Source organism: Anas platyrhynchos, chromosome 1 (assembly GCF_047663525.1).
Source record: "Anas platyrhynchos isolate ZD024472 breed Pekin duck chromosome 1, IASCAAS_PekinDuck_T2T, whole genome shotgun sequence".
Lineage (NCBI taxonomy): Eukaryota > Metazoa > Chordata > Aves > Anseriformes > Anatidae > Anas > Anas platyrhynchos.
Window position 1 is genome coordinate 43,137,189 of NC_092587.1, and position 18,917 is coordinate 43,156,105.

An 18,917-nucleotide genomic window follows, 5' to 3' on the forward strand; every position below is an offset into this window, starting at 1 on the left:
CGCAGACATGTTGTCAGGGACAGAAGATATGTTCTGCTGCTGATCTGCAGATGAATCATCTTGAGGTGGCGATGGCCTCCGGGGCCTACATGGGCTGCTGAGTGGGGAAACAGCATCTACAGACCCACTCTGTGCCTGCCATTCAGCCTTTCGCTGGAGCCTTGCGGATGCCTTCTAACAATTCAAACAACAGAGGCATGAACTTGACTGCTCCTAATCCCAGGACTTGGTTTAAGTGGTATGTCAGTTAGCCAAAGTGGTACTTCTCCACATCAAACTACAGGCAAGTCGGTACACTCTTCGTGGCCATGCTACCAATTGAATGCTAAGGAATCTTTATGAGGACTTAGAAAAGGCTTTATATTTTCTGTAGAAAGAAAATAATACACCTGAGGACTAAGTAGGTGCAGTCATTTAAATTTTAAAAGTATCCTTAAACAGCTACAAAGAGGACACTCACCAATATTTCTGATCTTATTACAAGTTCTATTTAATAGGTAAATCATTATGTGAGCTCAGAATAGCCACTTATTTAACCCTGCCTCTAAAGCACAGCAGAGTATTCAACTGCTTGATCTTTAGGGCTCACTCATTCAAGAAATAAAAGGAGGCAACATCCATTACTGTAAGCCACCCCAATGTTTCTGATTAGATTTTCTCCATTAAAAAAAAATAAATCATGTTTGATAAAATTTAAAAAAAATGTATTTTTTCCCTCAAGAAGTAGCAGCTTTAGTTTTACTCAAAGCATCTGGCCCAAACCACATTTCTACAATGTATTACATTATTTATTTTTATATATGTATATAATATATATAATGTAATACATCATAATACATCATAGTGCATTAAAAGGAAATTTCTACACTTACACATTTTATATTGAGATATACAACATGCTGGAAGCAAATACCAGAGCACTGTATCGTTTACAGATTCCAGTGCTGGAGTCACCTTTCTAAAGGAGGTTTTCTAGTTCACATTAAGTATGTTGATGACAAAATTGACATCAATATTCATACAGCTGATTAAGGAACATCCAGAGGCTAAGATCACAACATGCATTTGTGACTACAATCCACTCTAACTCCCAAGTCTAACCTATTAACAAGCCTCTACAATGTCATTCCCTTGCATTTTAATCACAAACCAGCAGAATGAGCACGCCTGTACTGACACTGCTTAGCATTAGCTGCACATAATTTATTTCACCCAGCATTTCTTACAACTCTCCTGTATCCTAACCTTCTCCCAACAATCCCAGTGCACTGATGAGATTACCATTTGGAAACCAAGCATAACCTCTCATCCCCAACAAGAGGTGCATGCCATGCAAAGACAACAACGTGCACGTTCATCTTCACACTGCTGACTTCCTGCATTAAGCTTCGTCAGCCAAAACCGGTTGGGTTTTCACTCAGATTTCTGAAGTCCCACCATTTTGGCGAGGGACTCTCAGAGCTTTATTCATGAACAGCTAACTGGGGGAGTATCAGGTTAAAGGCTGCATAGCAAATTTCATCAGCAAAATAAGCTTTGTTTAACAAGTACTCAGCATCTTTATTTAACTGAGGTTCATGCAGTCACAGAAGGTCCTGTTCCTGCTGCAGACTGAATGGGCAGCTAATTCTGATTTACTGTCACCAATGCCAAACACACCTTCACCATAACACTTTTAGTATAACACATTTCTAAGCAGGATTTCTTCTGGTTTATGCTATGACTAAATTAATACTTGTTTAGTGCAATAAAAGCATTTTTAGCTAATGAATTACAAGCAGAATGTAACAATGATACCCTATCAGGCAAGAATATGCCTGTTTGCATCTGAAGTGTCATTCTAACCAGTGTCCCAAAGCTATAGTAAAAAAATAATAATAAACCCCTAATCCTTCACTGTTCCCCTTATTTTTAAGGGCTAAAGTACCAAAAACTTTACAATGAATTCAGCAAATACACACAATTCACTGAACACAATCATTGCTCTTCAGAGCACCAAATCACTCCTGATTAACAAGTTATCTTTTCATGAAGCGTGTGTATTGCTTCTATTTCTGAGTTGGTATCAATTCCACGTTCTGGGTAAGTTTTGCAGAAATTCACACACAAAAGATACTTTTTTTCCATCTGTATTTTGGTGTCGATCCATATCTGAAAGACAAGCTCCCAGAGGAGGCTCCTGGCTCCCTAACCTGGCTCTCAGCCTGAAGCTACCCAAATGGCTAGCAGTCCTGCAGTAATGGCAACAACATACCAAGCTCAAAAGCACATGCTAACTTCCACCTCCATGTGCAAAACTTACGAAACCAGAAAACATGACCTATATACCCTTAAAATACCAGTCTCAACCCACTGCCCATCGTAAGTACTCATGCAAAAGTATTTGCTGCACTTCTTGGTGGACAACACATCCATCTGTCACCTGCATGCCTGCTACAGCTGTACAGCTTCAAGGTGCTGAGAAGCTTTATCCTACCCTAGGGAGGCAAGACCCCTAATGTTTCCCTCTCTGCTCTCCAAGATGGGAATGAAATATAAAGAAGTTCTGCTGAAGCGAAAGCACTACAGGCAAACATGAGCACAAATTAAAAAGCTGGTCTGCTGAAGTGAAGCACTGCAAACACAAATGCTAATTAAAAAATAGGTTACAAGTTCTTGATTGCGCTTCTGTTACCATATAATGAGCTTCACTGAACAAATGTAACTTTAAGATAAGCACAGGGTGTCACTTCAGCTTCTCCCCAACAGGGAGGACAGAAAGGTCACACGTGAGGAACCACTACTACAGATAACTAACTGAAAGCAGCTAGGGTAAAACTGATAAACTGATTAAGATGTGAACAGATGCCAAATGTTATTTTCAGTGAAATAAGAATACCTAGAGCAAGAAAACTTTGCTATTAACATCTAAGAACTTGGTCAAACACTCCAAACAGAGCAGTTCAGCCCAAAGGGGTAGCAGGTGAAACAAAAGAGGTGCTGACTGACACTTCGTACATATGGGTTCCATACATCTAAAGGCTCCAAAGATTAAAGCTTCTGCTATTCATATAGCATAGTATTTGTTAGGAAGCTTGGCAGAACACTTTCACAACCACATGTAAACTTCAAAAGCACATACAAATTTCCTTGTCTATAAAGAAGACTAACGAACTGCTAGTTGGTCATATTTTTAGACTATAACCTCATTTTGATGTAGTGGCAGTTGTATAAAAAAAAAAAAATTCTTTGCAAGGGTCGAGTCCTGGCAGTTTCAAGATGTTGTGTTTAAGTTACAGGACGATTCAGATCTCATCTGGGTCTGCACCACTGTCTAAGGCAGTGACCCTTCTCCACCCTCTGCTTCTAGCCTGTTCCTTGCAATGACTCCAGCATTCACGCGGCAAGGCAGATCAGGTAACCGAGCTGGCAGAAAATCAACTAGTTGAGCAAGATATGCTGATTTGAGACAAAACAGGATCTTTACGATCAGGCCTTTTAGGGAAAACTTGGCAATCTTACCCAGTTCTGCTACGCTCTTAAAAAAAACACCGCACCCCTGGGGTACTAATATCAATTATATTAACGTTTTTTTTAATAAATGAAGTCACTTACAAATTAACTTGGGAATGATCCTTGCACTAGGATAACTGTTATGTTTGCCAGGGAACAGAGATGGCAAAACCAGGCATACTGTTAGAAATATGTAATGAGCCTCTGAGCTAAAAAATAAATCATTTTATAAATGATGCTTTATCACCTTATTCCTTGTACCTCTGAATGACAAATTCACACAGCCCTGGTCCTGAGCCATACATTCAACTTCAACTAACCTTTTAACTACTGTCAGGTGTGACAAAGCCATTGAGTTTAATGGCTAATGGTGAAAAAACAGCATAACATGAATAAAACATTGGGATGCAAGTACGTAAGGTCAGCGACTTCACTTCAGCGCTCGTTATTTCTCAATATTTGGGAAACCCATGCTACATACTCAGTAGTTTATATTTAAGCCTCTCTAGGTATGCCAGCTTATCAGTGCCCGCAGTGACATACTTCAGAGTATGCTGTTTTCCATCTGTAGTCACGACTGTATTCAGTTAGTCCAGCTTTTTACTGACATCTCAATCTATGCAGCATTTATTTACTTATTTTTGGGTATGGTCCATGTCCAACCCAGTCTTTACCTCTTATCAGAGAAGCATGCAAGTGAACTTCAGGTTAGGTAAATTTATTTAAGATGTTGAAAAATACCAAACCACTCATGTTAAAATAATGTGGTTTCACAGGTGCTTCACAGAGCTCTCTTTACCTGTCATTCACAGAACACTTTCACCGCAGCGGCTTTAGCAATACAACTGATTTTTAGATATCCCCATTTACCTCTAAGAACTGCAACTCGCCAGGAACACCTACAGAGCACCTGCCACGTCCCTTCTACTCCACCGCCTCGCCAGGGAACAGGAGGGCACCAGCAGGGTGGCTGGCAGAGCATCCAACATCACACCCCGGCAGGTACCGGGCAGCGAGTGAAGTACCACGCATGGAGAGGTGTCGCATGACTGCGAGTGTATCTACCCCGCTGCTCAAATTCAGACCAAGTGTTTGATCTGCCTTTTCTAATATAACTGAGGATTTTAATTTGAAGTCCCTCTTCCAACCCAAAAAGAGAACCAACCAAAAAAAATCCACCAGACTACGCAGAGGGTAACATTCTGTTGACTGGGAAATTCAAAGGCCCTTTGGTTATGTTGAACAAAATATAGAAACGGTATTTTTAGAAGCATTTTAAGATCTATTCTATTGCCAGGTAGAGCAAAATAAAAGGCAATGGGGACAGCTGAGGAAATGAGAGCTCTGCTCTACCAAGAAATGCCAGGACTGCCACACTCTAATGAAAAGCCGTGTTTTGCATATTACTAGAAACAAGAGTATTTGTCAGAGGTGATGGGGGAGCGAAACAAAAAAAGAAGCCAAAACCCACTACTCACAAGGCCAGCAATATTTCAATGACCTTGAACCTGGCCTTGAATTTACCAGGGTACCAGCTTCACAGAAAAGGATGCTTTTCAGTCCCTGGGAGCACTCTGGTTTAAATAAATGCTCCACTGGAATTTTTATTTCTTTGTTTTTAAAAAAGAACTAAAATGGTGTTACACTGATATTCCCAATTCTCCACCTAATCCAATAATGGAAGCCAGTATTGCTAACAGCCTTTTTTCCTTACCCTCCCCAATCCTGCCAACTTTGTTTAGATGCTTCCTCTCAGTAAGCCACTTTGAGTTCAGCACACGCAGCTCTGGATTTACAAGCTGGTTGGGTGGGGGCAATACAGTTATCAATAAAATGCCTGCTTTCTCATGAAGCTAACGGAAACCTAGTACGCGATTGGTTTTCCTGGCTTAGGTCTTAAGTGCAACTGTCATTTAGCATCTTTAAGCAGCTCTCACATCAGTCGTCCTTCTTCCACCGCCAGTGGAAAACGCATTCAAAAAGTACGAAAGCCGTCACCCCTTTTAAGCTTCCTGCACAGTCTTAGGTACCCTTTTGAGACAGCCATCTGGGTGCTAGCACCGGGAAGCCCTGAATTTCATGAGCACCATGTTACATTGCCAGGCTGTGTGCTCACACCACAACAGGAAGCATTCAAAATCTGCTCGGACGAGACAAGAAAACGCTCCAAGTCAGATCCTGCATGCTGACTACTTGCTAACCGGCCTTGCTCTGGAAAGCACCCTCTCCATAATTAAGCAGTAATTTTCCTATGAGGTTATCATGCCCCTGTTTAGAACAGCTGTAAGTATGTAGCAGGAAGCATTTATGATAACCTGGGTAGGTGAAAACTTGCTACGTTTATTTAAAATTCTAAACTCTATTAAAAAAGGTGAAAAGATGATCATATTGCCCCGGTTCCAGGAGATGACCGGCTTGTACAAAGTAAATCCCAGTTCATATATCCTACCCAGTGCATGGGAACACAGATAATCATTAATAAAGCATGAAGCTTCAACAAACACGCAGCGTACCTGAGAGAGTACAACATGCAGAACACTAAAATTATCTGTAATCACAGTCTACCCTCAGGTGCAGCATTCTCTCGTTCATAAATGAGATTCTACACATCATACCAGGGCCTCCTCTTCCCTAGCAGTTGCCACACTATCTACATTTACGGATTGCTGCCGTTCAAACATTGCTGTGGAGCATGTAAAAAAATAAATCTGAGAGCCTGTACACAGCGATAATTTTCCAATTCACAACGTGACCACAAAGCGATCATAAGGCTGATTGCGCCTATCTGTCTCGGGATGACTGCCTCTAGGTGTTAAAATGGGATTTTTCTTTTTTAAACAAAGGGAAAAAAAAAAAAATGGGGGAGCTCATCCGCTGGGAGCGCCTAAACCCTGCTTTTCAGAGAGCGGCGGGCAGACCCACCCAGCCGGCCGAAATGATGGTTTGGGTCAGACTTCAGACAGCCCTAGCGACACGAGAGCCCTGCTCGGCCGCAGGAAGGGGGGCTGGGGCTGTGCAGCCTGCGCCCCCCCCGCCCGGCCGGGGCCGCCCGCTGCTCCCCGCGGGGCCGAGCCACGCGGCCGGGCCGTGCCGCGGCGCGGTTCCGCTTCTCCGGGGGCCCCGCAGGCAGCGCTCGGCGGCCGGGCCGGGCCTCCAGAGCAGCGGCGGCCGCATCGCCCCCGCGGGGCCCCGGGCCCGCTCCTAGGGCGGGCGGACAACGGCGGCGGCGGCTCCTCGGGCCCCCTCCCGGCCCCCGCCCCGGCTCCGAGCGCGGCCGCGGCCGGGGGGCGCTTACCGTCCCGGGACGTGCCCATCAGCTGGTCCAGCATGGCGCGCATCTGGGCCTGCGCCGACATCTTGAGCGCGGCGGGGGCCCGGCCCGGCCCGGCCGCCTCACGCCGACTGCGGCCTACAAGGCCCGAGGCGCGGCGCGGCCCGAGGCCCTCCCCCTGCGCGTCACCGCGCGGGCCCGGGCGGAGCCCTGCTTCCCCGCCGAGGGCGCGGGGGGGACGCGGAGGGCAGCGAGGGCAGCGGGCGCTGCCACGGAGGGCGGAGCGGAGCGGAGCGGGGGAGCCTCTGCCCCGCGCCCGGCTCGGTGCCGCCGCCTCCCCTCCCCCCGCCGCTCCTCCCGCCTGCCACGCGCGCGCGCCGGCGCTAACGGAAACCCGCGCGCACGCGCCCCGCCCCGCCCCCTCCCCCAGCCCCCGCGCGGACGTCAGCGCCGCCGAGCGCTCGGCGCCCGCCCATTGGCCGCGACGCGCGGCGCGGGGATTGGCGGGGAGGCCCCCGCGGGGACCGCTCCGGGCGCCCCGCCGCCATCTTAGGGGGCCGCGCTCCGCGCCGCCCGCCGCCCCCCCCCCCCCCGGCCCTGAGGGGCCGCTCCGCCCGCCCGCCGCCCTCGCTGGGCTGCCGGGCACTAACGGGGGAGGCCAGCGGGGGCTGGGGGGAAGCGGTTCGGCTCGCAGTGTTTCTGACAGCGCTTTGTCCTCCCTCCTGGCAAAGCCCAGCCGAGCGCGCTTTTGTTGGTGGCTCTTTATTAAGCTCCTCCCGCGGTTACAGCCCAGCCTGGCGTTTAGAGCCCCTGTCAGCCACCCCTGGTGCAGGTTTCTTATGCATCGTGCACAGAACAAGCCTCTTCTGAGAGTTGAAGCCCGTGTTTCTTATAGAAATAAACTTGCTGTTCCGGGTTGCGGGGCAATAAAACAGCATTGTTGCAGGGACTATATATAACTCATTGTCATCCAGCTCACACATCTGGTTTAACTGGCAGGCGTCATTTCACTCATAAATGAAGCTGCTCCAGGATTCTCAGTGAAACAGGCACAAAAGGCCTAGTCTGAATGTCAACCCCGCCAAGACATTCAGAAAGCTGCAGCTCATTAGGTGGCAGTATTTTGAGTTATCACTAGGTCACTGCCATGGATGAAAATCTTCAGGGTGGGAAGTGCTCCAGCAGCACTCACAAAACCTTCTGCTGCTTCAAAGAAAGGGCCTTTCCTTTGGAAATAGGAATTGGAATTTGGGCCTTTCCTTTTCCATTGGAAAATTCCCAATGTACAGACTATGGCAGGAAAACCCTGCAGAAAACGGGCAAATTTCACCTACAGATTTAGGGCAAGAAAACACAGTTGTAACTCCTCATGAGATCTCAGCAGTGAGGTTTTTGGCCTGATTTCCCGTTATAGGCACCCCCCTCGTTCCCTGCGGCCGCCTGTCACACCGGGCACCCAGAGGCAGCTCAGGTACCCCCGATAACCTTGGGGAGCGGATTCCCCGTTTCTCCCCGTTACCCCCACACCCGCTGACAGCAAAGCACCACGCCACACCAAGCCAGCGGGGCCTCCCCTCCGGGGGCTCGTTTATTGGGGCCGCCTCAGCCCTTGCCCCCGGGCTGCTGGGGCAGGCGGAAGCCCACCAGCCCGGCCACCTCCTCGGGCGAGCGCTCCCCCCGGCCGTGGTACTCGTGGTGCAGGGCGGCCAGGTGCCGCACGCTGCGCAGCAGGCACAGGTAGGTGGCGGCCTGGAAGTGCAGCTCCTGCTGGGCCCGGCACAGCTTCTCGCTGGTGACCTGCGGAGAGGAGGCGACAATGTAAAAAGAGGCGAAGTTCACCTCACGCCGCCGCCGGGAGAAAGGGGGGGGGGGGAGCCGCGGCGGCCGCCGCCGTACCCGGTGAGCGCGGAAGGCCGCCAGGAGGTGCCGGTAGGCGGCCGTGTCCCGGTAGGGCCGGCCGGGAGGGCCGCTCGCCAGCCGCAGCTCGCGGAGGAGCCCGCGGAGGGTGCGCAGCGGGGACCCCAGCGCCGCCATCTCCACGGCTGCGGAGCGCCGAGCGGAGCGATCGCGGCCCGCCCCCGATCCCCCGATTCCCCGCTCCCCCGAGCGGCCGGGGGAGAGCGGCGAGGCCGGGCCCCGGCCGCCTGCTGGGCGGGGAGGGGAGAGCGGCGGTGCTCGGGGAGGCTTCGTGCAACGAAAGTCCCGGGCAACGCCCGACCGCCCCGTCGCGGGGGCTTCGGGGTCTGCGTTTTGGACGCAGAAAAAAAAAAAATATTTTTTTTTAATTGAAAAAAAATATAAATAAATAAAATTTAAAGTAATTTTTAAAAAAAGGGTAAAAAAAAAAGTCCACCCCAGATGGGACTCGAACCCACAATCCCTGGCTTAGGAGGCCAATGCCTTATCCATTAGGCCACTGGGGCTGCCGCGGAGAATGCTTCGCGGCGGTGCTACTTCTGCCACCTCCCCGCCCCTCGCTCCTTCGCTGGGCGGTGCCTCCCGCCCGCCTCCCGCCGCCCGCCAGCGGGGAGCAGGGAAATGGCGGCCGCCATGAGCCGGCAGGGCAGGGCCAGGCAAGGAGGGCACGGCCGGGCCTCGAAATAACGGCCTCCGGAGGGACGGTCCCCTCCTGATAAACCACTTTGGAAGTGCTGCCCTTGCTTCGGGGTTGCCTCAGCTGAAGGAAGCTGCAGCAACCGTTCCCCCCCATCCAATTTAACAACAAAGAGAAACGATCTCCCCCCCCCCAACATCCCCAACCACATCTTTATTTTTTGTGAGAAATAACACAGACAGGGCTAATATGTACATTCCTCTTTATTTAATACAGCACAGACACATGACATAAAAAAAAAGAAAAGTACACTCATGAAAAAAGCCTGTCGCCATTACGGACAGGGAACAGCTACACCCAGTTGCGTAAGGCTCCTACTGCAGAACAGGGGTCTGCTGTTTAAACGTGGATCCCAGAGCAAAACTGCTGCCAAAAAAATCTTTGCACTCCTTTCAGGAAAGCAGAAGAAAAAGAGGGAAAGCCCCTCCAGGAACAGGTGGTGAAGCTGGTGGCATCTGCAAGGTTCATAGGACACAAGCCCCATTACTGGTTGGAACAAAGCACTGAAAAAGCAAAAAACGTGCTCCAGCTCTTCTTGCAGAGGGCCAACAGCCCTGACTTCTGAGAACATCAGACGTCTCAGGGGTGGTGAACCTGAGTATCTGGAAGGAGTGAAAACATCAAGTAGTCACACACAAGAGATTTATAGTCTCCCTGATAGGGCTCTGCTAGCCACAACTGGGAATGTGCAGGGGAACAAACCAGCTTCCCAATTAAAATAAAAAAATAATACTAAGGACTAACAGCCATTAAACTGACCAGAACAGTATACACATTTGGAACTGATGCAGGCTTTTGTGGCAGCAGCTTCTTCTTTTTCCTGCTTCAGTTCAGGATGGAAATTAAGCAGGCACCAGTTCCTCTGGCAAAGAGCCTTACACACTTAAAAAAAATTAAAATACAAAAAAGGGAGACAGGTGTATTTACAAAATCCATGGCTGGTACAGTACATCATTTTTAAGACACACTAAATGCTACAATCTTTCAGGTCCTGAGATTATTACCAAAAAAAAAAAAAAAAAAAGCAACAACTCAAAATTTGTGTTCAGGTCCAGTTTTATAAGGAGAGAGGAAGGAAATCACACATTTAAAAACACAGTATCCCTTGAAGTTAGTGGAACACGCCTCCCTAAAATCCAAATGAAAGTGGTGCTAATCACCCAAATGTAGCTGCATTTGGTTGTTCAGGCTTGCTGTCACAAGAGGGGAGCATTTCGCAGGGGAGTTTCTCTGGAGAGCTCACCAGGTAAGCACGTGGCTGTTAGGATCCTCTGTCACTAAGCCCTATGATCCGAAATACGGAAGTAATAAAAGGAGGAAGGTGACCTGATACAAATTCACGTGGGACTGAGTAGAGCATCACAGGAGTCACCAACTCAAAGAGGTTTGCCATCTCTTAGTAGCTGTGTTCCTTTGAAGAAGAGGACTACAAAGGGCGCTAGTTTTGCTTGAAACAAAATGCTCAGGCAACTGACTGACTGCTCCAAGCTACACAGAGCAGGGCAGGAAAACCCTCAGCCCACTGGTTTCTCGGCTGTTCACTTTACATAGCCTCCTTCATTCTCCTGGGGATCAGCAAGTCAGGTAGGGTTAAGCTGGTTATATCCAAAGTTGCTAAAAATATATACGCCAAATGTGACAACAAAGGATACAGAGGCCAAACCTGTCTGTGGGAGGACCCCCACTGCCCTTGGCTGGGTGGGCAGGAATTGATGTGGAAGCTCTGCTCTTGACTAAGCCTCGTTACCAGGCAGAACTGAAGGGCCTTATAATCCACACCTGTATTTTCAATGAAATATTCTTAACATAGTGCTTTTGTATCATCAGACGTTACAATCACAGATGGCCTTTTATTATAAGCACCTGACTTTAAGCTAGAAAATACCAACATTTTAAGGATTACTCACAAAATGCTTCTAACCCTCAGTAAAAAGAAGACTACAAGAGACAAATCACAGAACAAGGGTACTACAGTTTAACGGCTAAAATATAACGCTGCTCAGTAGACTTTTTGGGGAAAATAGCATTAATGATTTTCGTAAATTTTTTTCTTTAAACAGTAGTCCAAAAATATTTCTCCATCTATTTCCAACAGGGACCTTGAGAACTATGCAAGAACATGGTACTAATTGCTACATGATGGAATTACTGGCAATAAAACACACACTACAGTTCTCACCTCTGAGCTAAATTGTTATTTGTAGTTACATACAAGACTAAAGATCAGCGAGAAATACCCGGGGAATCACAAATTAGCTTTTATTTGAAGATCCAGCTACCGGGTAGCTGATACCTCCTCTTGTTTAGAAGCAACTTCATTTAAGTGAGGAATTGATTTACTTCTGATATTGGAAGGAAACACAGGATCTCATTAGCTTCTCCCCAAATCCAATCAGTACATTAAAAAAACAACATTGCTGCGGCTTCTTTAAACCAATTTTGAGAGCTGAATATTCTGAAAGCTCTCAGACTAAGACTTGTCACAAGAGGTGATTTTAGCTTCCCTCTTGAAGCAACTTCATGACACTTGACACTAGGTGTTGCACCAGCAAAAGGGTTTCTTTTTTGAAATACAAACTTCTTTCTTCACTGTAGCAAAAAGAGTTCTGCAGTACAGACATTCAAAAAATATTCAATTTTCTTTGGGTAAAACTTCAACATGTATTAACAGGGTAGCTGAGGGAAGGAATGCATGTAACACTGAGACATGTAAAGAATACTTATCTGCATAGTTGATATTAGTGACTACTAATCAAACTAAGGCCTTATCTGGAGAAAGCTGAGAACACAAGAAAGTTTCTTCCCCCACCTCCCATTCCACTGGTGAAATCTGAGAAGTCTCAAAGCAGCTCTGGCTGCCTCAGCAGCTACTTGGTTTGGCCTGCAGCAGTGGTATCTCCTGACTGGTTTGGGTTGATTCTCTTGCCTTTTTCTGTTGGTACTGGACAGTGACAAATGTAACCGAATCTGTTCAAGAAATACATCTGCACATGCTGCTGGGCCAAAAAAAACCACCTTTAGTAATAAGCATGATAGAAGGCAATGTGCACTGCTTGTTTTGGATTACTTCAGCATAAAGAAAAACTTGTTAGTTAATGGTTACTAAATGAACAGGAGGAGACATGGCAAGGGAAGAGGCTGAAATTCACTTCTAGATACAAAACATGATGTGTGATTTTTTTTTTTTTTTCCAGAGTTGCTCTATAGAATTATAGCTGTCAAAGAATGTCTACAAAACAACAGACCTATATCCTCCACTACTGACAACTGACAAGATCAGCACAGTGTCACTTACGAGGAGTGTGCAAAAATGGCCATAGGGAATCTTTTGTGCATCCCCAATTCCAGGCCATGCTGATCTCTCAGCATAACACATAGCAGCAGCGGGGCTTCCTGCAGCCCCAAAAGGCTATTACAGCAGCAAGGAATCATTGGGTCACAGAAAAAGGATGATGGAGCCACACCAGACTTCTCCACAACCAGAGCATTCCCCAACAAGGCTTGGTTATATTTCCAGTGGCTAAGCCAGGCTATTTCTGGCTGCTTATTGTGGCAGTGATTTTTTAAGCAGCAGCAGACTGATGGTGATTTTCAGAACAGCCACAGGTGTTAAAAACACCACAACAGTCAACCAGCAGTGCCAGCTGTAGACTTCCAATCTTTCAGATAGGCTTAGAATAAAGAGCACACATGCCTGAAAGAGACTGAACAGCAACAGAAGAGCCCAGTCACCTCAAGTCACTGCCACGGGTGGATGTGGATAACTACAGAATAACTCTCACACTCACCTAAGGCAGATTAGGGTGCGCTCTCACTCCAACTGACCAAGCTACCAGCAATAGTACTATCCCCAGCACTGTTAGATTGGTAAAAGAAATCTACCAATGGCCTCATTTCAACAGGTTCATTTGAACGTGATAACTGGAATAGCAGTTAGGCTATTTTCTGCCACAGGAACATGTTGCATTTGGTATCTTACTGTTGGCTCTCTAGATGGGCTCTCCACTTAAGTATGAAGGACTCTTCTAGCCATTCCTACTCTGGTTTCTGAAAAGAGAAGGTAAAACACTTCCTTTTCATATTGCAACTCAAAATCAGGTCTCCCCCAGTGGAAGCATCACGGAACAAGCACAGTCTAGTGATGCTCACGTTACCTTAAGTTTAGAAATGAATTGCTAATTTCAGATATGCATGTTTATAATAATAGTAAGTCAGATGTATCCTCAGCACAGAATAGTTAAAATCACTAGAAGATCTATTGCAGATCACTGATTCTGTCAAAGGACAAGCAAACAAGCACAGACACTATTTGAGTGTTCACTTGCAGCCAACAATACACGAACTTACTGTTCATTATTTTAAGAGAACAAACCATTAATGAAATCTCAGCAAGAAAAAGTACAGCGAGAAAAGTACTCAAAGGTGAATGATTTAGGCAGCTTGTGAAGTATAGTCAGGTTTAACTTCAAAGAGCAGCTGCATTCTTGCAGTTTATACCAAGTTCCTTCTCACACGTGATGCCCGGTAGGAAGTGACAACTTTGGTAAATGTTAAGAATTCTTGCAATAACCAGCACCACGCAGACATGGCTAGCCATACACAAGATTCCTTGCAGTTCATCTCAACTCAAAACTGTTACAAGCTATTTTAACCTTCTTCTTTCCCCACTTCTTTCAGTTAGGTTAGCCACACATCTTTGCCTCAAGTTCAGTAATAGTGTGAAGCGGTCCGGTATTTAACGTTGTCAGTTGTACTTGTGAATTAAGACCCAAATTTAAAACCTCCAGAGAAAAATATAACAAGTTTCAATCTCATTAGCCACTTCCTTTCTCTCACACACATTTACACATTCACACACGCACGCTTTTATTGTACTGCCACCTTTGCCCAAATGTTCCCCTTTTGTATGCAAATGTTTAACAGCGCCAGCAGAAGGTAGGAGGATGAACACGGTTATGGGATTCTCGGGAATATTGCTGTGTATGTACGTGTGCGCACACATGTGTGAGCGTGAGAGAAAGAAAGCACACAAGCATACAGAACCAACGCCATGGTACAGCAGCTATGAATGAAGTCACATACATTACACACTTTTTTTTTTTCTTTTTTACAAAAGGGAAAAATAGTATAACAGCATAAAGCCATCTATCTTGGCAAGCTTAAGATTTTCCTCCAAAATGCCTTCCAGCACTTCAGGATCTCTGAGAACAGTTTAAGAGGGTAGGGAAATAAAATAAAAAAAGGCACTTAAACAAAGGACAAAGGCCTGAATCAAGTAAGTCATGGAGGGTAACAGCCATTTCACCAGAGCTAGGACCAATCAAAAAGCTACCAACTTTTTAATTTCTATAAAATTAAAATTGCATAAAGTGTTAATTAATCAGTCATTTACCTACTGCTTTCACTTTCTGGATAATTTTATGAAACAAACAAAAAGCAAGTGTCCCTTTAGTGATTTCCCCCTAATTCAGCAAAAGATTAAAGATAGGTGTGGGAGGAAGCCTTCCACAGCTTAGCCTGACTGCAGGTTTTCCTGCAATTCCATCTGCAAAAAAAGCAAAACAAAAACAGGAGAGGGACCACTGTGCCTTTAGCAATTCACTCAAAAAAAACAAAAAACAACAAAAAAAAAAACAACCCAAACACCCCAATACTTCTAATTCATCTGTGGGCAAAAACTACTCAAAAGAAAACCAAACAAACTGTAAACTAGATTAAAATTTGCTAATAAATACAGCTAAAAGTTCATTTTATGAATGTAGCAGCAAATGTGATAAAGTTAGTCGGAGTCCAAGATGACTCCCAGAGGGTTAATGGTTCACACAACTGATGGCAGCTTGGGAGAGTTGCAGGATTTCTGTTTTCATGTCCTCAAGGGTCTTGCACCAAGTGGAGGAGGAGTGTGGAGGAAGGGTCAGGTGATGGGACTGAGGAAGGAAACAGGCTCTTGGCACCTGTCCCACCCCCAATTCTGTGCATCAGACAACTTTGATTGGATTCAAACAAGAAGTAGAACCCAAGTAATTAAAAGTTACTTCTGATTAGCAGAAAACAGATGTGAAACCCACAGCATCCACACTTGTGACTCGTATCTTGAATCATCAGAGAAGGCTGGACAAACTGATTTAGGCCATCTTGGAGTAGGAGAACACTGCAGTTACAGTCCAAGGTATCAGAAATTTTGCAGCCTGTTTTTCATGTGGCCTGACGCCTTCCTTCTTACTTTGCAAGTGTCTCAAAAGGATTTACAATAGCTACCATGACTTTGGGAACTTTGGATCATGTAGCAGAAAATATTACTCAGAGGGTTTTAACATCTAAGACCTGTGTGTGAAATTATTGCTTGCATTCGTTTGGGGCTTTCAGTGAGCTTGACATGCTAGCTCATACACAGACCCCAAACTGAGTTCAGCCCTGCTGCCTGGAAAAGACAGCTCTACTTGGCTTTCTTATTGCTTGTGAATACTGAGGGTTACTTAGTATGTACAACTACAGTTTATTTATTATCAGAGGCCCTTAAAAAGTAGTAAAAAACTGGGGGGAAATGTCTCTAGGAGAGCTGCTATGCAGAATATAGTAAAACATTAACCTAGTTTTGCATTTGGACATTGCAGAAAATTTTCACTTCCCCATCCTGTTTGTGCTAACCAAAAATGTCTCTGGGAGCCACCCTATTATTCCCTTTAATTTGGCCTTGATAGGTTTAACACAGAATAGGGAAAAGGCAACACCGACCCCTTCATCACTATGTTGCTGATTCCAAAGCAGCTCGGCAGTATAATGACTGAAGGCAGTTACCCTCTAGGGGACTGTCTGAACTGGCATGAAGACTGTGTGGTCATCTTAATTCTCACCATCAGTATCAGTTTACTTGTTTCCAAAAACTGAGAAGTTCAATAGGCCATACAGACAGGACTACTTTCTATCCTCAAGGTTTGGAGAGGATATCCCTTAACTGAAGGTGTGTCATACCTGCAGAAAGAGAGGGAGGGATGTTGAAAAGAAAGTTTGTGCTGTTATTATAAAGGGCCACAAGTCTCCCAATTGAAGTTTCATTTAGCAACTATGAAGACGAGAGATGTAAATTTGGATGAGATGCTTTGATGAAGAAAACACAGAAGAGGTAGAACTCTTAGGACGTTTTTTTTTTTTGGTGGGTTATTCTGTGTGTTTTGTTTTTAATATATTGCTGCTTGATGGCTCAACTACTGCAACTCCCTTAGCTACACAGGTTGTTAAAAAGTATCAGGTTTGACAAGTCAGAAAAAAAATCAACGTTCTCTTAGGCCTCAAAAAAAAGTTTTCTTCCTTCAACCCTTCCTGGAGAAAAAGAAAAATCAGATAAGGCTTGCAATCTAAATAGGTTGTGGTACTTAATGTTCAATAGAATTTGCACATTAGTAGGAATGCAAGAGTCTATGTAGCTGTATGTTTCAACTCTAAATAACCTTGACTAAGATGCAAGCTTATCTAATCAACATGCCACATACAAAACATTAGCATTAGCTAAAAGGCATCTAATTAGCTGATGCTATGGAGTGAAATTCATGAACTAATGAATCTTATTTTAATTCAATGTGTCTTTCACAGAAGTGTTGTGCAAAAACATTTATTGCTGAGCTCAACCCAACATCTTTATACTAAATACACAATATATATTATTTTAGATTCATGTATATATATATATATTTATATAAAATTAAAATGAGCTCTAAATAGAAAAGAAATTGTTCTCTGGTCTAAGAAAAATAAGTCACATGTAAAAGTAACCTGAAAGCTATAAGTTAATCTAGCAAAAACACTGAAGATTCATTATCCATGGTCAAGGTATCTCTGGAAGATGAGATGACCAGTAATCACTGGTTCAAACCCACCTCAAACTACTGGAAAGACTAGCTAGTAGGAATTTCAGCATCTCTGATCAGGAATGTTTCAGGGTTGAAGGAGAAGGGCATCATATAATTTTAGTTGCGTCTTTCCCCTAGGATTTATTTCAGTTTCTGTCACTCTCATCTTTTATCTAACAGCGCAAGGGATTCTACAGCAAAGTTCTGTCCTAGTGTCAAAAGTGCAACATGTGCTGGATACTTCCTAACCTTACAAATGAACCAGTCCATGTATTGCTATAAAAAAATAGCCAGCTTCGCAGTTTTGTGCTACTGTGAAAGGAAGAGTTCAGGTTGGAAACTCTCCAGGCCAGCAGGGGCTGGAAATGCTGGAGACGATCCATTCAGCCCCAGAAGAGAAGGCACCTCTGGTCGCTTTTGAACGACTCCTCTTTGGCTAATGCCTGAAGCAGTATTAACCTGGCTCTGGAGTAAGTCACATTCAGCTTTCTTTTACTAGCAAATCAGGATAATGCATGGCTTTTGGGAGGAGTTACATGACAGATGAGGAAGATCTAGAATGGGTAAAGAATTAACTGTATTTTATGAAAGATGTGATAGAACATTACTTAATGTCAGTAGCAGATAAGCACAAGGGAAAGGAAAACAAATGGAGGGACTGAAAGAGTCCTAGAATGCCTTCAAAAAAAAAAAAAAAAAAGGATGTGGGAAAGAAATGCTAGTGTGACCAATAAAATGTTGGTTTCCTTTTTATGTATGATGAAAATTTTCCACACACCCTTCCTCCCTATGTAAGTCATGTTAAAAAAAAAATAAAAAATAAACAAGGAGCAAAGGGTTTCCCAGTAGCCTGTCTCTCACATCTCATGTACCAGGAGATTTGTTTTTGAAGATAGCTCTCTGGAACCAATGAGACTGCATACATCCATAGGCTCTCTATCGCCAAAGAGCCTTGTAAAGCTGAAAAAATGCCCACATCACAAACTGCATTTCTGTAAGGTTTTAAATACAACAAAGTACCCCAGCACCACTTCTAATCTATATAACCTTTGGTCCACAACCACACGGTACACTCAGGACCTACATATGATCTTATACGGGGCACTTCAGGAACTTGTGAAGTAGATGATTCCACCTCACCCAATGGATGGAGAGACCTATTCTAGCTCCTCTCACGCTTTCAACTTTTTATTGGATATTACCCAGAAAAAAATGTTTGTGCTGCTGTGGGTTTGACAATCAATTTCTTTTAAAAGCCAATCAGAACAGATGAAAAAATGTTTGTTTCTTTAGGCAAGATCAAACTATGACCAGTCTGCATGACCAGGAGCACCAGTCCCCCTTTTCCTTCTCTCTTTGATCAAGTATTGTTTTCGTTTTCTTCTTCCTCTCACCACAGTGCTTGGGATCAGAATATGTAAACATCGACAGAAACAGCAGCCCTGTGACAATAAGCACTTTCCCAACTGGGCAGATTCTGTCAGCCAACCAGAACTGCTTCAGCTCCCTTGCTTGTCTAGAAGTCACTGGTTTTTCCGCTGTAACTTAGTGTCCCCTTTACTTTGGCCTCCATCTGCAATTTAGAAACAGGAAAAGAAGAGGAAGAATAAAAACATGAACAAACTTATTTTGTAACTTACAAAATAAAAGACATACTTGGAACATTCATCCTTAGCATCATCAGAAAATGCAT

At 45.0% G+C, this 18,917-nt stretch overlaps 3 protein-coding genes and 1 non-coding gene across 6 annotated transcripts in view; all 4 read right to left on the reverse strand.

Moving 5' to 3' along the window:
* Positions 1–7,130, reverse strand: part of LUC7L2 (LUC7 like 2, pre-mRNA splicing factor) — a 33,268-nt gene extending 26,138 nt beyond the window's left edge. The window contains exon 1 of one of the 3 annotated variants that reach the window (XM_038184161.2): positions 6,788–7,130. In XM_038184161.2, the coding sequence (XP_038040089.1) occupies positions 6,788–6,848 (61 nt within the window). In that variant the 5' untranslated portion in view covers positions 6,849–7,130. The remainder of the gene's footprint in view (positions 1–6,787) is intronic. The other 2 variants (XM_027453576.3, XM_072035686.1) reach the window with 2 other exon arrangements.
* A 1,193-nt stretch (positions 7,131–8,323) lies between these two features.
* Positions 8,324–8,926, reverse strand: FMC1 (formation of mitochondrial complex V assembly factor 1 homolog). The gene is made up of 2 exons (XM_027453588.3): positions 8,660–8,926; positions 8,324–8,560 (listed from the first exon to the last, which is right to left on the reverse strand). Exons 1-2 carry the CDS (start codon positions 8,795–8,797, stop codon positions 8,366–8,368), a joined length of 333 nt encoding a protein of 110 aa, XP_027309389.1. The 5' UTR covers positions 8,798–8,926; the 3' UTR covers positions 8,324–8,365.
* Positions 8,927–9,113: 187 nt separating this feature from the next.
* Positions 9,114–9,186, reverse strand: TRNAR-CCU (transfer RNA arginine (anticodon CCU)). Its single transcript has one exon. It is a non-coding gene; the product is annotated as a tRNA-Arg (tRNA).
* Positions 9,187–9,562: 376 nt separating this feature from the next.
* The window catches only part of UBN2 (ubinuclein 2), a 54,288-nt gene continuing 44,933 nt past the window's right edge, over positions 9,563–18,917 (reverse strand). Inside the window, exon 17 of the mRNA XM_027453562.3 lies at positions 9,563–18,797. Within this exon, the coding sequence (XP_027309363.3) occupies positions 18,748–18,797 (50 nt within the window). The 3' untranslated portion in view covers positions 9,563–18,747. The remainder of the gene's footprint in view (positions 18,798–18,917) is intronic.